The 22,584-nt window shown below is 50.9% G+C and overlaps 1 protein-coding gene and 1 pseudogene across 2 annotated transcripts; one reads left to right on the top strand and one right to left on the bottom strand.

Annotated features, from left to right (window-relative positions):
* Positions 1-3,476: 3,476 nt before the first annotated feature.
* On the bottom strand, positions 3,477-18,938 carry Rgs14 (regulator of G protein signaling 14). Of its 2 annotated transcripts, XM_046468044.2 has the most exons (15): positions 18,744-18,938; positions 10,843-10,864; positions 10,475-10,653; positions 10,018-10,110; positions 9,782-9,925; positions 9,230-9,373; positions 8,988-9,099; positions 8,463-8,575; positions 7,801-8,004; positions 5,360-5,436; positions 4,995-5,121; positions 4,826-4,907; positions 4,672-4,718; positions 4,477-4,591; positions 3,477-4,204 (listed from the first exon to the last, which is right to left on the bottom strand). In XM_046468044.2, the coding sequence occupies exons 1-15, from the start codon at positions 18,786-18,788 to the stop codon at positions 4,002-4,004; spliced, it is 1,707 nt and encodes a 568-aa protein (XP_046324000.1). In that variant the 5' UTR covers positions 18,789-18,938; the 3' UTR covers positions 3,477-4,001. The 2 variants fall into 2 exon arrangements, with proteins under 2 accessions (XP_046324000.1, XP_058442614.1); XM_058586631.1 differs by lacking the exon at positions 10,475-10,653 and having other exon boundaries at positions 18,744-18,913.
* On the top strand, positions 13,049-13,810 carry LOC124109422 (transmembrane protein 126A-like; annotated as a pseudogene).
* Positions 18,939-22,584: the final 3,646 nt, after the last annotated feature.

The raw sequence follows: 22,584 nt of genomic DNA, 5'->3' as shown, positions 1-22,584 counted from the left end.
CCTTGTAGGTAAGGATGGCTGCCCCGTGGAGCACCAGCCCACTGCTGCATCACTGGGCTAGCAGTGACAAAGAAGGTTCCTTAGGGAGTTCTTCACAGTATTAAATTTATTTGTTAAATGCATCCTTTAAAAAAATTAAATCTAAAGTGAAAGTCTCCTTTGACCAATCCTAGTCTCCTCTCTGTCTCCTTGTTAGTTTGGTGTATATACATCTAGAACATTCACTCTCCTTTCTGTGCACTTGTAGGTTGGTTCTTGTCTGTGGTTTATGTAAAGGCATTACTATGGTTTAAATGTGTCCCCTAGAAGCTCATGTGTTGGGAGCTTGGACTCCAGTGCAGCAGTGCTGAGAAGTGGGACCCTTGGAAGATGATTGGGTCATAAAGGACCTGCCTTCATTAGTGGATTAATCCACTCATGGATTAATGGATTACTGTGTTATTTGGGGAATGGTTTTGTTATGAAAGCCAGCTCTTAGGCTAGCTTGCCCTGTCTCACCATGTGATGTACTTCACCATGTTATGATTCAGCAAGAAGACCCTCATCAGATGCCAGCACCATGCTTCTAGAATTCCTGGCTTCTAGAACAGTGAGCTAAATATACCTCTATTTTAATTTGTTTTAATCAATTAATTTTCTGGTGTGGAGAACTGAAATCAGCATATGCACATGTTCTACCACTGAGTCATACTCCCAACCCAATATACCTCTATTCTTTATAAATTACCCAGTCTGTGGCATTAACTTATAGGAATAGAAAATAGATTAAGACAGGTATCTTGCCATATGCGTTGTTCTGCTTTATTTCATGGAACAATAAAATGTCTTAGAGAGTTTTCCACATTAGGACGTACTGTACCTAATTCTTTACCTGCTGTGTGGTATTGTAGAGCATGAATATGCCACAGTGTGTTTTATTATCCCTACAACTCACCAACATTTGGTTGTTTGCCAAATTTTGGGTCACAGGTAACCCTGCAGGATCTGGCCTGCTCATGCCCAGAGTGATTCACTAGTGACATTGCTAGGGGTCACATGCTGTTTTAAATTCTTAGCAGAAACTCCCAAATCACTGCCCAGAGTAGCTGTACCAATGTACCTCCCCACAAAGGGCCCTGGCTCCTCACCAAGGGTTTCTACATGGCCCAAGCCCTCCCTGGCAAGTGTCCCTGCATCAGGCAGCCTGAATGCTAGTGAAGCACCAGTGACAATTCTTTGCAGCATCCTGGGCTAGTCACTTCCCCTCCTGCATTGTTTGTTGTGAAGACAAAAATGATGGAATATATCTAACTTGGGGACCTCAGTAACTGTGCGCTCCTCTCCTGCAGGGGCTAACTTTTGGGGGGTGGTGCCAGGGATTGAACCCAGGGGTGCTTAACCACTGAACCATCTCCTCAGCCCTTTTTGTGTTTTATTTTAAGACAGGATCTCACTGGGGTTGTGGCTCAGCAGTAGAGCACTTGCCTAGCACATGCGAGGCCCTGGGTTCGATCTTCAGCACCACATAAAAATAAATAAAATAAAGATGATATTGTATCCAACTAAAAAAAAAAAAGACAGGGTCTCAGTAAGTTGCTCAAGGCCTCCCTTAGTTGCTGAGGCTGGCTTTGAACTTGGGATCCTTCTGCCTTAGCCTCCCAAGTTGCTAAGATTATAGGTGTGCACTATCACACCCCCAGAGAAGTTAACTTCTATGGGGGAATCTTCTACCTGACCCATGACCGCTTTCCCATGGGGCAATCCCATTGGTCCCTAAAGAGTAACAGGCACCATGGTTGCATCTGCAGAGGTTTAGGATTGGGTGAAGGGTGGGCTTGACCTGCAAGGTCTGCCAACTTTGGAGAGAGAGCCTATCAATTACCTGGTACCCCCATCTAGCTATACTTGGGCACAAAGAAGGGTGTCTCCTTCCACGCAGGAAAAGATCCACATCCCAGGAAGTTTGGCAGAAGGTCTGTGGCTGGTTGGGGAATGGATAGGACTTTGTCTCCTTACTCCCATCCCTGTCCTCACATAGTGACCCTAGTGCTATACAATCCCCTGCCAGAATCCCACATGCCCTGTTGTCCCTGCACACTTTGCTGAGAATGAGATTGCCAGGATTGTCAATGAAGTAGCGTTTTTGTGGTTGCAGGTCTTAGAAACCTAATTCACAGCTGTTGCAATGGCGTACACCTGTAGACCCAGTGGCTCAGGAGGCTGAGGTGGGAGGATCGAGAGTTCAAAGCCAGCCTCAGCAACTGAGCAAGGGCCTAAGCAACTTAGTAAGACCCTGTCTCAAAATAAAATATAAAAAAGAGCTGGGGATATAGCTCAGTGGTTAAGCACCCCTGGGTTCAATCTTCAGTACACACACACACACACACACACTTGGTTTCTAAGGAGAAAGTCTAGGGGTGGTTGATTGATTTCAGGCATAGTAAACGTTGTTGTGAACTTTGTCAGGACTCTCCTTCCATCTTTTCTCCTGCTCTCCAGTGTTGGCTTCATTTGCATGCAGAATCTCTTCCTGTAGGTCCTTCCTACAAATCCCCAGGGGATGGTAGAAAATGACCCAGGTTGGAATTCTGACTGGAACACCGTGGTTAAGGAACCACCCCTCAACAAACTCTGATTGGCCAGGGAAATGGAGTGTCTGACTGGCTAGGCCTGATCATCAGCCCCTCCCAGCAGTCTGGGGACCTAGTTAAACCAGCTAGATAAAATGGGCTGAGAGGGCAGAGGACTGAAGTCCCCAGAGGAAATCAGGGTGGTCCAGCAAAGCCCATGATCTGTCCCATAATTTTTAAGGATGAAGAGGAACCAGTTAGATGAGAAGGGAGAATATAGAGGAAGTTCCTGGCAGAGACAGTAAATGCAGCCTGACCTGTCTGAGTCAGGAAGGATTCCCCTCACCCCTCAGGAGAGGCTCCCTCAAGTCTCCTTGCTTCCCCTGTGGAAGCACTTACCTCTCTCATCTGGGACCAAGTCTCAATTCTCTCCCTGAAAGCTGGGGGCCCCCTCTCCGGGAGGTACTCCCTATTTCCAGGAGGGAAACAGAGAAGACCACCCAGCCAAAGCAGGCAAAGGTGAGATTCTGCCTCCCCATAGCCAATGACCCCAAGATAGGCCTTTGGTGCACTTAAGGGAGCCCCAGGTGTGTGCGTAGCGATACACTGTGTCCCAAATTGAAGCAGAGAACAGCAACCAGAATGACATATTCAGATCCACAGAGACCATGGAACAGCTGGATGATGGTCGAATCACAGCTGTGGAGGAAGGGATCTCTCTTTTATTTCTCTCTCTCTCACACACACATGCATATTATTTGCAGTCAGGAAGAGAGATTCTGAAAACAGGAAGTCGGGAGGTACATCCTGAGTCCCCAAGAACTTCCTGGCACTGACCTTGGTAACAGAGGCATTGTGGTTTGTTGGGGGTGGTGGTGGGGTGTGTGTGCATAAAGCAGACTGGCACACAAGGAACACACCTTATGATAGAATAATAATAATTATTATTATAATAACAATATCATACATCCAGGACAAACCCAGCTGCCCCAAGCCAACTGCAAAATCCATATGTACAGTAGAGTCTATGCAGGTGGAGGAAGGGGCTGCACACCTGCACCCGCAGGCCTCACTTATACTAACTCCTTAAGAAGGGGCCAGCCCCTCCTTTTTCCCACTGCTGAAACTTGGCACAGGCTGGGGAGGCTGACACTGCCAACACCGTCCCTCTGTGTTGGGCACAACCACACCAAGGGGCCATACCCACCTTCCCCCCAGTGACCTGGCTGCAAAAGATGGTTGAATGAGCCTGTGAGAGACCAGGTAAAGGCAGCTGTGGGTATGGCTCCTCTGAGTCTCCTTTCTACCCACTCCTGGCTCTTCTTGCTTGGGCCTGCCCATAGCAGGAAGAGGCCAGGGACACCCATGGCACAGACAGGGCATGCAAAGCGGACTCATAACATGCTTGGCCAGCCAGGCGCCATGCAGCCAGCCTGGACTCTTACACAGGTGTCAGAGGGCTGGGTGGACAGTAGAGTCTGAGGGCCCCTCCTTGGGCTGGACAGATGATTCAATTTGTGGTGGGGCCTTCTGGGAGCTGGGCCCCTGAACAGGCAGCTGCAGAAATTCTGGAAGCACTAGGTCCTCTTTTCGAAGAAGGCCCCTCTGGTCATGGGCCCCGCTGCTCTGCACCCGGTTCAGCAGCTCCACCAGGCCTGGGAGCAGCCACAGTCAGCAGGCCCTCTTTCACAGAGCTGCTTATGTGAACCCACCTCAGTCCTGCTGTCTCACTGTGGCCACAGTCTCCCTAACCAGCATCAATGGCCCTGCTGGTCCCAACTCCCAGGCCCCCAGCCCTCCTGCTTCAACCTCAGTGGTACTCAGTCCCCTGTCTTAGCTCAGTCTTCTCTGATGCCACCCTCAATAGTCCCTAGCCCTACTTCTCTAGTCCCTCTGGTCTCCAGTTTCCACCATCCCCCCAAAGTACCTTCAATATCACAAGTTTGCCGTTTCCCAGTGGAACTACTAGGTGCCTCTGCCAGTGAACTGGGGGACGTTGGAGAGGGATGAGAAGCCTTTTCCTGGGCTCTAGGAGGACATCCCTACAAAAATGTGAGGTCAGAGCCACAACTTAGAGACAAAAAGTAGCAGATGGAAGATGGCACCCTGGGTGTTTGCTCACCTGGCTGTGGCAGGGGGATGTGTTTCGGGTTTCACGGATCTTTCCACCTGTGACAATGAGAGCCACTGTTGGAGTTTGCATCTCTACTAGACCCTCTTCCTTCTAGGCGGGAGTCATACCAGTTGATCAAGCTCCAGAGCCTTGGTCCCCTTACCTGGAGGAGCATCCAAAACCAGTCTCTGGGCCGCCACTGAGCTCACTAGCTTCCCCAGATCCAGCGGCTGCTTCTCTCCTGCCTGTGGGGAGAGGTCAGCAGCTCCAGGGACAGGAAACTCGCTCCCCACAGTACTGCCCCCGCCCGGGTCACAGGCCCCACTGCTCACCTGGTGCAGTTCCACCTGTTCTAGGCTTAGGCCGTGCTTAGCCAGGATGGGGTGCAGCGCCTCCTCCAGCCGCTTGGTGGGCTTGGCCGAGATTCGCACCACACGCTCTAGTGATGCCAGCTCAAGCCTGCACAGGACCCTTGGCTGCAGAGGGCCGGGCAGCCAACCCCTCTCTCCCACAGCCCTCCCACAACTGGCCTCTTTGAATGGTCAGGGCAAAACTGGCTTGGGGTGGGGCTTTAGACAGGGGCGTGGCTTCTATCACAAGGGGCGGAGCCCAAGAGAAGACAAGGAGACCAATAGACCAGAACCAGGCTTGAAAGGATGTTAGGACCAGAGACCTGGCCTGGGGGCTGGACACTCACTCGAAAGTGATCCTGTTCTCCAGCCGCACTTCCTGGTCCGCCAGCACAGTGCAATCCTGATCCAGGACGAGGGCCTTCTGCAGATGCCAGGCAGGTTCTAAGGGTCCCTCCCCCAACCCTGAGCCATCCCCGGGGGTCTTGGGGAACCATCTTTATTTCCTCCTCTGACCTCACTGTGGCTCCCGAACGATAAGAGAGAAGGGCCCATAGATAACAGAACTATACGGAGGCAGATGGAGTAACTTGGACAGGCTGGAGCTGGAGCCTGATAAGGTCAAGGCCAAGGAGAAGAGTGGCAAGTATTCTGGAGGATGCTCAGAAAGGTTATGGGAAACAGGGATGCTGTGGACATTAAATAATAACCGAGATGGTTTGGTAAGAGGCAGACAGGTCCTGGATCACTAGTCTGCCCTTGCTAGGGCAGGACAGGATCTGCCCCTTGGACAGCTGCCCCCTTGTCATGAAAAAGTCAACCAGAACAGCAGGATACCTTTCATCCCTCACCACACACCTTTGGTCAGCTTTGTCCCCTTTTAAACACTTGTTTGCTTGTCTCCATTCCCTCCTTACTAAGGGTACTTCTTGGGCTGGGGATAAAGCTCAGTAGTAGAGTGGTAGCCTAGCATGTGTGGGGCCCTGGGTTTAATCCCTAGTATCACAAAACAAAAATACTAAGGATGGTTCTTGCCTCCTCACAAACAAACAAACAAAAACCCCCTATCTCCCAAAACTGCTATGAGACCAAAGATGTAAAGCATCTGGCACAGTGCCCAGCACACAGTAGGTACATAAATAGTAACTCTAGTGATTACCACACCCAGAGGCCTCACTGCCTATGCCAGCCCAGGGGTGGGGAGGGTGGGAAGGGTGGGAGGGAGGGGGACAGCCTCTCCCAGACAGTAGGCCTGTGCTGTGTGGCAGGGACAGGTGGAGTGTGGGTGGCAGAGTTATATTTAGCCAGCATGAAAACCCATCTGGGCTACTGGCAGCTGCTCTGGTGGCCTGAGAGAGTGGGCAGAATGCCTCCTACTGTTGCCCTCAGAGCCCTGCACTCCAGGTCCCTGAACTTGTCCTGCAAGTACCGACCTCCAGACCTTTACTTAAGCTCTTTCATCTGCCTGGAAGGTCGTCCCTCACAGCTGTCAGGCAAACTCTTCCCTATCCTCATCAATTGCTGCCTCTTCCATGAAGCCTCCCAGACCCTGGCCAGAAATACCTACTTGCCCCCAAGAGACTCCCTCTGGAGGTTTGATTCCTCCTAGTCATCTCTGACCTGGCTCACCTCCCACCTGTGAGCCTGGAGGGCAGAACCTGGGTTTGGGTCCCTCAGCTCCTCTACCTTACCAGGGCTTTGGGACTTGGCTACTAGGTAAATGAAATCTTGATTGTCCCCTGGAATGCAGCATTGTTCCTTCTCCTCCCTCACTGGATGGAAAGCCCTCCCTGCATGAGTTTTACAATTGTTAGAACCAAAAGAGATTTCTCCAAACTTCGTGGCCAATGTCTGAATTGAGACCCTACATAGCCTCCTGTTTCATTATTGAAATATGCCACAGTAAACTTTTTTTGTTTTGTTTTTGGTTCCAGGCAGGGGTTGGACCCCCTGGCATTTGACCACTGAACCACATCCGAAGCGCTTTATTGTAATTTATTTAGAGACAGGGTCTCATTGAGTTGCTTAGGGCCTTGCTTTTGCTGAGGCTGGCTTTGAACTTGAGATCCTCCTGCCTTAGCTTCCGGAACTGCTGAGATTACAGGAATGTACTACCAAGCCAAACCTGGGTGGTTTTGTTTAAAGCAAATTTTTCCCAAGGCTCCTCTTTAAAGCTTAATGCTAGTTTGCACTTAAAGGAAAGTTGTTCAGGGCTGGGGTTGTGGCTCAGCGGTAGAGTGCGTGCCTAGCATGTGTGAGGCCCTGGGTTTGATCCTCAGCACCACATAAAAATGAATAAGTAAAATAAAGGTATTGTGTCCAACCATAACTAAAAAATCAATATTCAAAAAAGAAGGAAAGTTGTTCAGAGGTTAGGTGCAATTGGATGCCCCGAGTGGCAGAGGAGGTGAGGCTTCTCCCCAACTGGCAATTTCAGAGGTGGGCCTGTGTGAATGACAGTCTGAATGGTGGGAGTCAAGCCAGGGGATCTCAGATCTAGCAGTGATTTCTCCGGGCTTTACCTCCCTGACCCATCACAGTAGGTTGATGGATAGAGCTGGAACCAGGATGGCATGGTGGGAGATAGGCTTTTTGTGGAACATGGGTGGATGTTCAAGTTTAAGTGAAATATTGGTACTGGGGTCAATTTGGAGTTGGCATGGGATAGGTAGGGTTATGGTACAGGATGGAGTTAGAAAGGGGGTGGTGATAGGGAATGGGGTTAGAATTAGGGTTTGGTTTAGTGAATTGGGAATTGAGTTGGGGTCAGGCCAGATCAGGTTCGCACCTGCTCGTTGCCCACCAGGTAGACCTTGATGTCAGGTAGAGAGAGGCCTCGTTTCTCACAGATGCCTGCCAGCATGTCGCGGATAGTGAGGCCAGGTCGGGCCAAGGCCAAGGATGCTGTGCCATCAGGCAGGTACACACAGCAGTACTTCCCTGGCCGGCTTTCACTGTCTCCCTCGGTGCTCCCAAGGCTCTTCCGGTGGCTCTGATTGTGGGCAGGAGTTGGGGAAAGTTGTTTGTACACATGCAAGTTATGCAGACACAGAGACAGGTAAGCTCACCGGGGCATACACACAAGCCAGGACACACCTGGAGGCAGCTAAGAGGCATCCTCCTAAAGGAACAGAGGTATGCACACCCAAGCTTGTGGGCACTCAAAGACAGGTACACCCATTAACACAATATATGCTGTGTTCACCTGGGCACCCACACATGCACACACATCTGCCAGCTGAGGATATGCACCCATGACAAGAATGGGGACCATGAAGACCTCTCCCGTGAGGACAGGGAGAAATGAAGGAGTAGGAGGGGTTAGCTATGCAGGGCAAGTCAGGAATGGAAGTGGGAACATTAACTGGGAACGACAGGAATCACATAAAGGACCTCTGCATAATGGTTCTAATCTGTACCGCACCCCACTTCCCCCGGCAGTCAATTTACCTCAGATTTGCTGCTGACGAAGGCAAGGAAGCCGAGGTCCAGACTGGCAGAGGAATTGAGGGAGCCCTGAGACTCTCGGCGTAAGGCTGAGTTTGCGACCCCTCCAGATAGCTCTAGGGGAATTGGAGCAATAAGCTGGAATAGCCCCTTCCCTTCATCCATTCCTCTGCTGAAGCCGCTTCCCCACTTGAGGACCTTGTTTGGAGCTATCTTGCAGGGGCCCAATGTAGTGTGGGTCGCTGGAAGTATTGCTACTATGAAGGTCTCCCTAACTTCTGGGGATTAGTATGGGAACAAACCATCCGGGGAATGAGGTGGTCTCAGGGACCTGTATCTCTCTTCTTTTTTCTTTTCTTTCTTTTCTTTTCTTTCTTTCTTTCTTTTTCTTTTCTTTTTTCAAATTGTTGTTTTGTTTCTTTGTTTCTGACTTACTGATTGTTAGTGGGCCAAGAAGGAGGAAGAGGGCATTCCCAAAACTTGCCCAAACTCCCCCACCCCGTCTCTAGGGCCCGCTCCTGCTCTCACCTTTACGGAAAGACTTGCGGAGCGGGCGGCCACCAGGACCCTCAGCTAGTGGCAGGTGCCCCAGCTCCTCCACGCCCAAAGGCAGCGACTTCCCAGGTTTCAATTTCGGCTTCTGCGGGTACAGGGAAGGCCCCAGCGCGCATCCAATTCACGGGCGCACACGCGCAGACCTGCACTCAGCGGTGTTCGCTCTTGAAGAGAGTCCGCTGGGAACCCAGCCTCCCACCGCCCCTCATCCTCACCTTCCTCGTGGTGTCAGGGCTGCCGGGGTGCGAGGAGCCAGGTTCCCGCAGGGGGCGCCCCTCCGCCTCGGCCAGGAGGCACTCGCGGTACAGCGGAGATTTGACAAAGCGGGCGTAGCTGTCGAACTTCATCAAGTTGAAGATCTACCAGACAAACGTGCCGAAAGTAAGCAGGGGGCTGGGTAGGTGGGTCTCCACGCCCCTCCTGGTCCCAGGTCCCGCTCTCAGGCAGGCTCCGCCCCCAACCGAGGAACACCCAAGCTTCTGGGCACTCAGACAGGTACACCCATTAACTCTTCCCAGCTTCTCAGTTCCAGAGGTCCACCTCCAGGGTCTGCCCCCCCACCCCCCAACTCAGGTAGGCTCCGCCCTCAGCCGGTCCTTCGGTACCTCTCGCAGACCCCTGCTTTTGGCTCTGGCTCCGCATCCGAGTTTGACCCCTCCACACCGCGGCTTAGGCTCCTCCCCTGCATCTGACCTCGCCCCTCCCCATTTGTCTCCTTCCAAGGCCACGCCCTCTCAGCGCAGGCCGCGCCCCTTGACACCGCTCACCTGAAGCTGCTGTGCCCGAAACATATCCGGCCGGGGTTGGGCCAGCACCTCCTCGCCGAGCCAGGCCTGCCGGTCGATATTCACGGGACTCAATGCCTGGCTGGATAGAAACTCCTGGTAGATGTTGCGGGCTTCCTGGGCTAGCTGGGGGAGGAGGACAAGGGAAGAAGTTCAGGGGACATGGCCCAGATCCGGGCCCCACCCCTCTGACCCAGCTCCCTTTTCCCCCAGCCCACCTGCTGGGTGTCGCTGGCTGGGATCTGCTGGAAGCGCTCGCAGGCCTTCCAGAAAGTCACGTTCTCCGCGCTGAACTCCTTCTTCAGGAACTCCTGGGAGGAGGAGAAAGGGGGAGGCAGTCAGGCACAGACTGGGAGATGTGTTCAAAGTGAGTAGGACAGACACAGGGCCAAGAGACCAGCCAGACAGAGAGGGCCAGACAGACAGATGGCTGCAGATCCGGAGGCACACAGAGAAAATAAGAAGCAGAGATGAAAACAGATAGAAGGAAGAAGAATTCCCAGCTGGGAGAGAGGGAGGGTGCCAAAGAAAGGCTAGATGGTGGAGAGGAGAGAGAGGAGCCGCACTCTAATCAACCTGAAGTTCCATCCATGCCCTCTCTCACGATTCCTGCCCCTCCTCCTGCAGAAGCATCTGCCATCTGCCCTTCCCATCTCACCCCATCCCAGAACTTACTGTGAAGTAAGCCAGGCCCAGTGGGTCTTGCAGCAGCCGCTCGAAGGACAGGGCCCAGCTGGCCACAGGCTGTTCCTCAGTGGGGAAGGGGCTGCTGGGGCCACTGGGGAGGCTGTGGATGCTGAGGGAGCTGCCTCTGCCCTCACCCTGTCCCTGGGACCCCGCTGTGCTGCTCAGCTCTGCAGGGGTATGGACAAGTTGGGGTAAGGCAGGCTTCCTTCCCTGGTCCCAGGCCCCACCCCACCTCCAGGTAGGCATCTACTCAAGAGATACCTTCTTGGAAAAATCTCAAGTGGCAGAGTATCCCCACTCACTTCCACCTCCCTCCCCTCTGCCCCCTAGCCAGGTCTCCACAGTCTGTCACTTACCTCCATCTGAGACAGCCAGAACCTAGAAGAGACCCAAGGTAGAAAATCAGAGCAGAGCCCAATGAGGAATTCCAAGGGACAGTTCCGACCTCCTGGGAGCTAGAACTGCGTTTTCCACTACCTGGAGAGCTATGCTGGGTGTCTCCAGCCAGTCACTGCTTGGTCAGGGTTTTGCTCAGTCTGCCCAGGTTTATTTTCCATCATGCGCCAAACACTGTATGCTGGGACTTATGCCAGTTAACTTTTGGTGGCCCCTGGTTCTCTCTTCTCCCAGCCCTTGATGGATGAGCCCAAGTGGGCATAGCAACTTTAATCCTGTCTCTGCCACTTACTAGCTGTGTGACTTTGGGTGAATCAATTCACTTGTTGGCCTCTATCTGTAAATAAGGGATGATGCTAAGAATAGTAACTTCCTTCCTGGGGCTGTTGTGAGCATCTGAATCAGTTTAATATATTTATGGCATATAGAACCACTAGTGGCAAGCACATGGTAAAGGCTTTATCAATACTTGCTGTTGTCTTGGAGGAAGGAGAGGTCTCTCTAGTCAATGATCTGTTATTACAACTGTTTCCTCTTGAGGTGCAGGGTCTACCACAGGTCCCATCCCACCTTGGGCAAGGCATGGGGTGCTATTTTTATAGATTAGAACATTGGATCTTAAATTTTAGCATAGAATGTCCAGGAGGGACTCGCTGTCAGAAGTTCAGTAGATCCAGGGTGGGGGCCTGAGGCTCTCCATTTCTAATTAGCTCCCAGATAATACTAATGCCACTAGGTCACACTATGGCTAGCACTGCTGCACAGGCCGACTCCACCATCCCCCACAACACACATGAACTGACATCTCTGGGAATCCTAATCATTAGTGAAACAGAAAAATCTTCCTCTCAAAACTGTTAAGTTTCTTTTTTAAAAAATATTTATTTATTTATTTTTAGGTGTAGATGGACACAACACAATGCCTTTTATTTTTATGCGGTGCTGAGGATCGAACCCGGGTCCCGCCCGTGCTAGGCGAGCGCTCTACTGCTTAGCCACAATCGCAGCCCCACTGTTGAGTTTCTTTAGGTTCCTTTCCTACCTTCCTATCAGCTCCCTGGATTCCTCATGATCTCCTATCCATATAGGGTGGCCTCTACCCTTCTCTAGCTCTGTCCTGGCTCTTTGGCCACCCCACCCTTCTCCCAGATCTCCAGCTCCAACCATATGTAGCTAACTTCCTGCTAACATTTCTACCAAGTGAGCCATTCAAACTCAGCCAATCCCAAATGGAAGCCCCCCTGCTTCCACCAAAACAAAGTACTGAATTAGCTTTCCTACATTCCCTGTCTTTCTTCCCATCACCTGAGTCATCCCTAATTCCTCCCTCCCTCTCACCTCCTACATTTTTATTAGGACCTGTCACAAGAGCTTCCATCACCTATTTCTTCTTTCCATTCCCATTGGAAACAGGCCTGGGGACATTTCCCCCAGGAAGTCTCCCCTGCCCTGTTTCCTTTATTCCTGGCTTCCACCACAGTAACACCCAGGTCACCGAGTAGCCATCTGTAAGCCAAATCTTATTATTATACTGTTCCCAGAACTTTCTTTCTAAGTTTAAAGGATTTTCTCACACTTAAAAATTGAGAGATTTTATGTACAAACCCAACTTTCTGTCTTCTCTTAAGACTGTGATGTGCCAGGTGTTCCGAGTTTCTTCCCAGCACAGCAACTCTGACTGGCACTGAGCTGCCACCATCTTCCCTAGAAGGAACTCATAGCACTCAGAGGCTTTTGGGCCAGTGTGATACATCTACATTACTTTGAAAGCAATGGAAGGTAGGCATTGCCCCAGTCAGCCTGAATTCAAATGTATGCTCTGTAATCTTGTTAAAAAATAATAAATTGGGCTGGGGATGTGGCTGAAGCGGTGGTGCGCTCGCCTGGCATGCGCGGGGCGCTGGGTTCGATCCTCAGCTCCACATAAAATAAAATAAAGATGTTGTGTCCACCAAAAACTGAAAAATAAATATTAAAATAATAATAATAATAAACCTCTCTGTGCCTTATTTTCTTCCTCTCTAAAAATGGGGTGACTTTAAAGGGTTGTTTCCATTTAATAAGTTAAATAGACATAAAGAGCTCAACAGATTATCTGGAAGGTAATAAATGTTCAAAGAACATTACAATTATTGTTGATGCCTGATGCTGCCCTTTTCTAGTTTTACGACTTTGAACTCCTCCCTGAGCCCCCTCTCCCATCTGGCGCTTGGAGTAAGAAGTTGCTGGTGTCAACCAAAGATGGCTGCACTGGGAGGAATAGAGTAAAGGTTGTAGCTTAAGCCCCAGCGAGTTAGAGGAAGAACTGGAAAAGCACCTGCTGTTGGAGGACAGCAACTGGGTTAAGATGGAAAACCATAAACCACATGATACTCCCAAGGGAAATTCAAGTTTTGATATCATAGCCAGCAAAATTGAACAACTACCAGAAGCAGAAAGGAATCTACCTGAACATGGATCTCCATATGTTGGACTTAATGCTGCTGCCTGTGGCTAATAGCAAGACAGACTTTTTTGACGCGACTTACATGGAACACAGGCCGGAATAGCGGCTGGTTTACCAATGGCAGTGCTCCCAGTTTTGGCAGGGAATGCATCTTTCAAAGGTTTTGTGATTTGAATTGTGAAACCTCTACCGTGACTCGGGGTGGGCTTGTTGGTTTGTTTTTTAGGAGGTCTGTACCCTGTTTTCTTGGCTATACCTGTAAATGGTGGCCCAGCAGCCAGGTATCAATCAGCCTTGCTACCAGAGAAAGGAAACACCTTAATTTACTGGATTAAAACTTCTAAGCTTGTCTTCAGAAAGATGTTATTTCCCATTTTACTTCAGACTATGTTTGCAGCATACCTTGATTCTAGATAAAGGCCCTTCAGTTCCTGAACTTCACCTAGAAATCCACTGATTTTAAGCAAATGTGCATACAAAAATGAAATTGTAAAGATAAAAAGAAAGAAAGAAAGAAAGAAAGAAAGAAAGAAAGAAAGAAAGAAAGAAAGAAAGAAAGAAAGAAAGAAAGAAAGAAAGAAAGAAAGAAAAGAAGAAGTTGCTGAGCAGGAGACAAAGTTTGCACAGAGCGTGGGTCGCGCTCCTGGGCACACCACGCCCTGCAACCCTCCCCAGCCCCGCCCTCGCGTACCCTGCCTCTCCACTCCCCCAGGTGACCCGCATCATCAGAGTCATCTCCCCCAAAGAATGTCAGTGCTACCTACAGTTAGAGGAGAAAGCTCTAACTCCTGGGGACGGAAGGCAGGTGACAGCAGGGACACGTGGAAGCGCTTGCCCACCCCACTGCGAGGTCCCTTTCCAGCCTGCTTTTTGCCTTTCTGGCCGCTTCAACATCCCGCACCTGCCTTCCCTCTTCCTTCCCGGGGAGGCCGCCCTCCCCCAGTCCTCCTGGAGTCATCGCCCTCCCACTCCACCGGGGCTGCCTGGTCTTGCGCTTCTCGACACCCCCAGCCTCTATCCTGCTCCCCAGCTTCTCAGCCTCTCCTTTGCGAGGGCCAGGAATCGCAGACTCGGCAAAAGGTGCTAGTCCAGAGCAGCCCACGCTCCCTTGGGTTCGGCTCTCAGAGGTTTCATTTCTACATTGAATTCAATAGACTGTGCCCTTAAGTGGAGCTCTCCAGTCCCCGCCCCTCCCCATGGTCCCATTCTGGGACCCGGCCCACCCTGACCCTCCTAAGTTTTGCAACAGGTGCCAAGGTACAGTTAAAACCCTACCTGGGCCTGACTAAGAACCCTCCAGCCTCCCTGTTTCCCTCCCCCTCACCTCCACCCTACACTTGATCAAACTTTTCTATTTTCTCCACACCCCTACCCACTCCTGCTTCCTACTTTGCTGTTTTCTCTGTCTGAGTAGCTGCTTCTCCACACGCCCCCAAATGTTCCCAGATCGGTGCCCATTGACCTCAGTCATCATTAAATACCAGTTCCTCAGAACTGACCTTCTGGCCTGGCCTTGGGCCCCTGTCCCCAGGTGGGGGTCTCTCTTCCCTGTGCATCTGGTAGCTCCTGGGGGGTGGGCCTGGTTAAGGAGAGGGAACCCATCTGAACCCTCCTCTCCAAAGGCACCCTCTTTGACAGAGTCCCAAGCAGCCCTTAGGGCTGTGGCCCAGGCATTTCCTTCATCCCACTTCATGCCAGTCACTGGAAGCCCCAGCATCCGCCTCTGCCCCCTGAAGTTCTTCATCTGGAGCCCCTTTTGCCTCACTAGTTGTTGACAGCACAGTTGGGACTGAGCAGGTATAGGGACAGAAATCTAGAGCTGCGATGGAGTAGGGACAGAGTTCAATTCCAGCTTTGCCATGGCGGGGCAAGTAACTTCTCTTGCCTAACCCTCAGTTTCCTCCTGGGTAGCAGGGGGCTTGTCATTCCCAACTTCCCCAGGCTGCTGTGAAGGTGAAATGAGGCCCTGGATGTGAAATCAACAGGTGTGTTTTGGTGAAGCTGCATCCCGTGGCAAAGTGGGGTGCAGATTCCTCCAGGCCAGTGCTTTGACCTGCACAGGCTAGCAGGCCTGGGGAAGTCTTGTTGAGCAGGGCTGGACTCCCTCACCGCTCACTGGCCTTTGCCTGCTGGAGGAGAAGTGGTGAGTGAATGGAAGAAAAGGGGAAGACAGGGTGAGGAAGGGTGTGGTGCCCAGTGACACCCTTGACCACAGTTGGGCTGCAGTTTGCCATGCGTTGATCTTAGGAAGCAGGCCTCAGGGACCGGATGGCACCTGAGGGATACTAAAGTGAGGATGAGGTTCCAAATTTCCTGAGCTCCAACTGTGTGACAGGCACCCTTTGGCAGTTCACACCTGTGTTCTCACTCCATTCATGTAAGAATGTGTAAATTCATCTCTGCAGCAGGTATTGTTGCCCCCATTTTAAAGATGAGGAAACTGAGGACCAAAGAAATCAGAGGTGGGAAGAAGCAGAGCTGATATAAAAGATCCCAAGTTGTCTACCTCTGGAACCTGAGTTCTTTCCTACACTGCTTCCCTCTGTGAACAGGGGTGCTGGGAGGCTCAGGAGGGGTAAAGGGCCCAGTGGTTCCTCTTGAACTGTGTGTGACCTGTGAAGGGGTCAGATCTAAAAGGGAGGGTGATTTACTGACATCTTCTGTCCTAGACACCTCTACCATGGTCTCATTTCAACCTTGAGAAAATGGATGCTCTGAGAGTCTTTCCAGGGATGTCTACACACAACCCTGGTTGTCTGGTCCCTTCGTCCTAAGCCAGCCCTGTGTAGCTGACCCCCAGCATTGGCCCCTCTGTACGGCCATCCTGCACTGGAGCACTTGTCCTTAGGCTGGACACCAGGAACACAGAAATAGATGCATGGGATTTATGAGGTAAATCTCCTTGGCAGGAGGGGAACACTAACCAGGTCCCCCTGATGTGACAGAATGTGATTACTGCCCCTCGCCAGGCTTCACCTGAAGCCTCCCCTTGGTCCATGTCCATCTATGCCTACTCTGTTTGCCCGCATGCAGGCTTCTCTCTATGCCATTTCTCCATCTGGCTTTGGGGACCGTCTTCTCTATGGCATGAAGTTAGTGGAGAAGTTCAGTTCTTCCTGCCAGGTCCCCCTCAGCCTTTCCCTACCCCTGATCTGCAGCTCGAACTCAAAGCTGAATTTTATTTCAGTATTGATTTACCCATGTCTTGGTTCCTTGCCAGACTGAGAGATGTTTGGGGCAGAACAAGGGCCCTTGGCTCCAGTCTTAAGTGCCTCGCAGAAGGGGCAGCGCACAGCAGACCCCGAGGAAGGTTGAGTGAGCAAGAGTTCCCAACTGAAGTGGCAGCTGGGGTGCATGGAGATATTCCTGGGAGGGGGCTGAGAGCCATCTCTAAGTGACAGTTTCATTGCAACTCCCTGACAAGCTGAGTGACAGAAAGACGAGGCTGAGAGCTGAAGCTGCATCAGCAGGGGATGACGAAGGATGGGGGTGGCGGCAGGCAGAGGGGAGGATCAGAGCCAGGCAATGCTGAGGGGACGGGTCCAGATCTGACCCTTCTACTCGACAGTTGACCTGGGCACATTATTCATTCCTCTGAGCTTCCCTTGGGAGGTAACTTCTGGAGGAAACCAGACGCCTGGCCAACAAGTGCCTCTCCATCCCCATCCCTGCCCAGTTGCCCAGGCCTGTCCACCCCTCCCTCCCCCAGGCAAGCACAGCCTCAAAAAGCTGCCCAGTGGCCAGCCAGCAGCCAATCTGTGACCCTGGGGATTCCAAGAGCTGACAGAGGGAGTTCAGGAAGGGTGAAGGTACCCTGTGGGCAACAGCCTCTGCAAAGAGCCAGGACATTGACTGGACTGGGGACAGAGCTTGGGGACACCTCCCTATTCTGAATGACTTTTGGGTAGAGCAGCCATGCATGGCACTGGAGGGACAGAGGCTGGGTCTATCCTTGGGCCCCACGTGCTGCCCAGCAGTTCTGGGTACTGTTCCAAAACATCAATCTAGCTGCCCTTTTGAGCTGGGCCTGGGACTGCTGCTCTGTGGTTTTGTAGCCTGGACATTGGGGGAAGGTTGAGCAAAGCATCATGCCCCTGGGCTGGAAGTGCAAGGCCCCATGGTCCTTGAACTCTCACAAAGTTTGGGTGGTGGTAAAGATAGTGAAGTGCAGTTGAGCTAGCTTTGGAGGATTTTTCTGTCTCCCACCCAGCTAGCCTGGAGATAAACAAAAAAGGGATGCCGGAAGGAGAGATGGAGACAGATCTTAGAAACTGGAGGCAGGGGTGGAGTTTGGGAGGTGGTTCAGCTTCTTGATGAGGCAGGAGAGCCTTGAAGAGGGGCAAAAAATATAGGGAGCATTGGACTGACATTTGCCCTGCTCTTGCAATGGATCAAGGACCTCATGTTCATCATTCTACTTAGTCATATCAACAAGACTGTGATACATTTCAGGCTCCTCATTTTACAGATAAGGAAACTGAGGGTCAGAGAGGACCTCTGCCAGTAAGGGGCAACAGAGCTAAAACTGAAACCCAGGTCATTCCAGATCTACTGAATTTGTCCTGTGGTACTAAACTAGGGTCCAGTTTGGGGATGCTGCACACTATCTGGCCTTCCTGGAGTTGTTGGGGGTAGGACTCTTTTAAGTGAGCCAGAATCAGGGGAGAAAAGGAGGTTCAAAGCAGCCTGCCCCCTCTGCTGAATGAATGAAAAGAGCCAGAACCTTTGAAGGCAATTCTGATGGGGTGAGCAGCTTGATAGAGGGTATAACGGATGGGGCAGCTGCAGCCAGAGGCATCCTAATCCTCAGCTACCTCCACCCTTCCTGAAAGCCCCAGAACAGGACAGGCAGAAGCTTTCCATCCTGGCCTGACCTTGCAGACCCATCCGAAGCTGCCCAAAGAAAATTAGTTTGGGAAGAAAGCTTTCAGAGCAGGGGAAGTTAGACAGCAGTGATCCAGTAGGGGCTGCCTCTAACCTGACCTTGGGTACCTGGGCATGGAGTGAGGAGGGGAGGGCAGGGACTGAGTGAGAAGTGGGGGGCCACGGTAGAGATGGGCAGTGGCCAGGGGCATATCAGGTCTCCCTGCTAGCCTGGGGTGCAAGCTGCTCCAGGTGGGGCCAGCACCAGTAGCAGGTAAGGGAGCAGCATGCTGACCTGCGTGCTGGACCAGAAGCCTTTGCCCACCCTGCCCTGGTCTCACCCTCAGGGTTACACCAGGCTCCTAGCAGGGCCATCTAGAAGGGTCCCGGAGCAAGGGCACCAGGTCCACTGCCTGCAACTGTTTGTCTCAGCTTCGCCCACCTGCGGGTAGCCCATGGGCTCTTACTTGGCCCTGTTGGGTGTGCCTCCTGGGCTCCACCCTGGGTGTGCCCACCCCCTCCTTGTGCCCCTGGCCCATAGCCGGCACTCACCATGCGCCCGTTGGGGACGCCCAGGTGCTTGGGCTTCCCTGGCATGCCGCTGCTGATCACAGGTCCCTGCTGCGGGGGCCGCCCACCATGGGGACTGTGGGCAGCACCGGCCAGAGCTTGCACAGTGGCAGGCAGGCGTCAGAGAGAGCCCGGCTCTGTTCCTCCGGGCCCTCACATCCTGAAACACCAGCTCACTACCTCTTTTTTCTGCCACAGGAAGTGTCTCTATAGAAACCAAACCACAGAGAGAAGCAAGGTCTAAGAGAGCGAACGCCTCTTCCTACACACACACACACACACACACACACACACACACACGTTCATGCACACACACACGTCGCCAACACACCCTTGGCAGCACCCTTCGCAGGCACCAATACACAGCAGAGGCCTCCCAGTCCGGAACCCAAGGAGGAGCCCCGCCTGGTCTGGCTCAGCCCTGGGAGCTCCAAGATTCTGTGTGAGCACACAGAGTGCATGGTCACACATTTGGCACCTGTGTACCTGGGAGGGGTTCCTGTGGACATGCTTACATGTGCCCTGGGTCCTGCATATCCACGTGTGTACTTTGCTCAGCACACCCGTGTATCATACCTACTGTGTGCCAGCAGTGTGCATGCACAGTATCTCTGCCCCACTATGTGCACATGCAAATTTACCACCCCTCATCCCAGACACCTACAGGCTGTCATCTCATGCATGGGCCCAGTTGTGCAGACAGTAGATATCTTGTGTTCATGGTCATGCACACACAGACCACACAGGTGTACATATTATAAACACTTGGGCTTTCCCTCATAAATGGCACCTGGGTGTTCAGTCATAGGCACTCACTGTTCCTTGGACAGGCACATGGGACAGGCATACCTGTATATAGGCCCATATGTAGCCAGTGACATATGTAACCAGGTATGTGCATCTCACCTACCTGGGTAAGAGAACAGATCAGGTACATCTATGTTGAAGGCCATGTGCATACATTTTTCACTTGCATAGAAATGAAATGGAGGGGCTGAGGATGTGGCTCAAGCGGTAGCGCGCTCGTCTGGCATGCGTGCGGCCCAGGTTCGATCCTCAGCACCACATACAAACAAAGATGTTGTGTCCGCCGAAAAGCTAAAAAATAAATATTAAAAAAATTCTCTCTCTCTCTCTCTCTCTCCACTCTCTCTTTAAAAAAAAAAAAAGAAATGAAATGGAGCAGGGAATATTGCCTTGTCTCTATAAAAGAAATATCCCAAACCAGAGTGGTCTTGGTTGTAGGACTGTCTCAGCTCAGGTTTCTGTAAGAAAAATACCATGGGCTGTGTGACTTAAACAACAAACACTCATTTCTCACAATGATGGAGGTTAGGATAGTCAAGATGCTGGCAGATCTGGTGTCTGATGAAGTCCCCTTTCCTGGTTTGCAGATGGCCGTCTTTTTGTTATGTCCTCAAGTGAAAGAACAGAGAAGAGGACGCACGTTCTCTGCTGTCTCTTTTTACAGGGGTGCTAATGCCATCATAAGGGATTCCTACTCACAGCGTAGTTACCTCCCAAGCCCTCATCTCCAACATCTCCAAATACCACTGCCCTGGAGGTTATTGTTTCAACATATGAATGTTTGGGGAGACACAAACATTCAGTTCACAGCAAGTACTGGTGGCTGAAGGTGACCCCTACCCTCAGCCCTGAACCAGCCCCAGATGGATTCAGGTGCTTTAACCAGAGTCCTCAGTTTGCCTCCTACTTACACATGCATATCCCCATTACTTGGACTTATATTTTACTCTAAGTGTGAGCTAACTTAGAGACCTCAAGTCACTCACCACTCTGGTTTGGGATATTTCTTTTATAGAGACAAGGCAATATTCCCTGCTCCATAATCTATCTCTGCCCCCCTGTCCCCTTCTAGGGCTGTCACCTGAACTCTGCAGTGGCAGAAACTTGAGTCACTTCTCACTACACATTCATGTCCTGTTCCTCCCTGGCTAATCTCAACTTCTCAGGACCCCTTATAGGTACTTCTGACCATGTGACCAATTCTCATCAATTAAGGGAATGGAATGACATGTGCCATTTCTGGGCCAGGCTTTGAAGAAGTAGGTGTGTGCCCTCCATATTCTTTCTTTTTTAACTGGCTGTATATAGACAATGAGGCTCTAGGGGATTGGGGATTCATAGAAGGAAGAAATGATGTCTGTGCAAGGATGCCATCCATCGACCTGGAATATCAGTTCTGGACAGCCATGACAGCTCTCCAGAAACAAACTTCCTTGAGCCATTGTACACATTAGGGTATGTTTGTTATAGCAACTAGCGTGACCCTAGTTAATACATTTGATTCTCTCCAAACATCTTGCTTCAGTTCATCCAGACAGAGGGATTCAGTCAGACTTGGTTTGTGTAGGGGGTGGGGATGGGGTTGCTTTCAGACATAGGTCATTGTCAATGGCGTTTTTTTTTTTAAAGATGAGTTTATTTACTCATTCATTCATTTACTCATTCATGTAGTACTGGGGACAGAAACAGGGCCTCATGCATGCTAGGCAAGTGCTCTATAACTGAGCCACAACCTCAGCTCAATGGTGGTCTTCTCAAAGGTGGTACCTATGAGGGAGTTTAGGATGTATGCCATAAATGAAGCCTGCCTATTTGCTGTGCTATAGATCCAAGCCTAAGCTCATAGGGTGTTTTATAGTTTATAGTGTCTTTTGACAGAACTTCAATTGATCCTCACAACCATTTTGTGAGTAGTATTCATTATTCCTATTTTATAGATCAGGAAACTGAGGCTCAGAGAGAAGTGAGTTGTCCAAGACTGTATATATCATGTTAGAGACTTGCTAAATGGCAAATGCACCCTGGGTGCTGGGACCTGGGCTTGAACCTCCACCAGCCCATGAGCAAACAGTTCATCTTCCTCCTGTCAAAGGCCCAGTCACAAGGACTTCCAATTAAGTTTGTCCATTCCTGCTGCTGCTGAAATGCCTCTCCCCAACCCTCCAACAGGGATGCCAGTTCTAACTCTTCCCACAGGGGCCCCAGCTAACCCTGGGATTTCTTATCTCTTAGCCCTCATCTAGTCTTCTCCACTCCATGGAATACTTTCACCCCACAGAACACCGACCTCAACTTCCCTCTCTCTGGTTTCCCACAGCAGAACAGTTACTAGAACCTAGTTTCTGATGGGACTTCTGATCCTTCTTCATCCTTGGCTTAGGTCTTACCTTTATTTGGTCATAATGAATTCAGTTTTCCTAACAGACTACCCTCCAGTCTCTTCTCACTCCCGCTAGAGAAATGCACACATCAGTCACTGCTGTACTTAAAACCATCTCATTGAATTCTGAAAAATGGCTCCTTGGTGGGGAAATGAAGACCCTTTGAATTTTGGTCTCAGCCACTCCCCATCTTCAGTCAAATTCTTCCTATCTATTCCAAATTGTTGTATTCCTAATGCTTCCAGGCACCATCCTCCTTGACTTTGTATCTCAGGCTGTCTCTACTGAGAATTCCATTTCCCTCCCTGGTAAATTCCTACTCATTCTTCATGACCCAACTCCAGGTTCTAGAAAAAATAATCATTCTTTCACCAACTAACCACCTCTTATGTGCATTAAACTAGATGCTGGGATTCAGTAGTGACTGTAGTTGACAAAAATCCCAGCCCTGATGGGAGTCCAGTGGAACGTATATGTCCTTGTTTGCACAGGTAAAGGTTAATCTCCAGAAGTATAGACCCATTGGGAGGGGAGGCAGAAGACTTTTGTTGTCCCTCCCTCTCTCTATTTATATGTATATATACAGATACATATATACAGCTGCCTCTGTATCTGCAGGATCCACATTCACCAAT

This window comes from Marmota monax, unplaced genomic scaffold (assembly GCF_021218885.2).
Source record: "Marmota monax isolate L192 unplaced genomic scaffold, Marmota_monax_Labrador192_F-V1.1 WCK01_AAM20220418_F8-fsc00196, whole genome shotgun sequence".
Lineage (NCBI taxonomy): Eukaryota > Metazoa > Chordata > Mammalia > Rodentia > Sciuridae > Marmota > Marmota monax.
The sequence above is the reverse complement of the archived record's forward strand: the minus strand, read 5'-3'. Positions and strand labels throughout refer to the sequence as shown.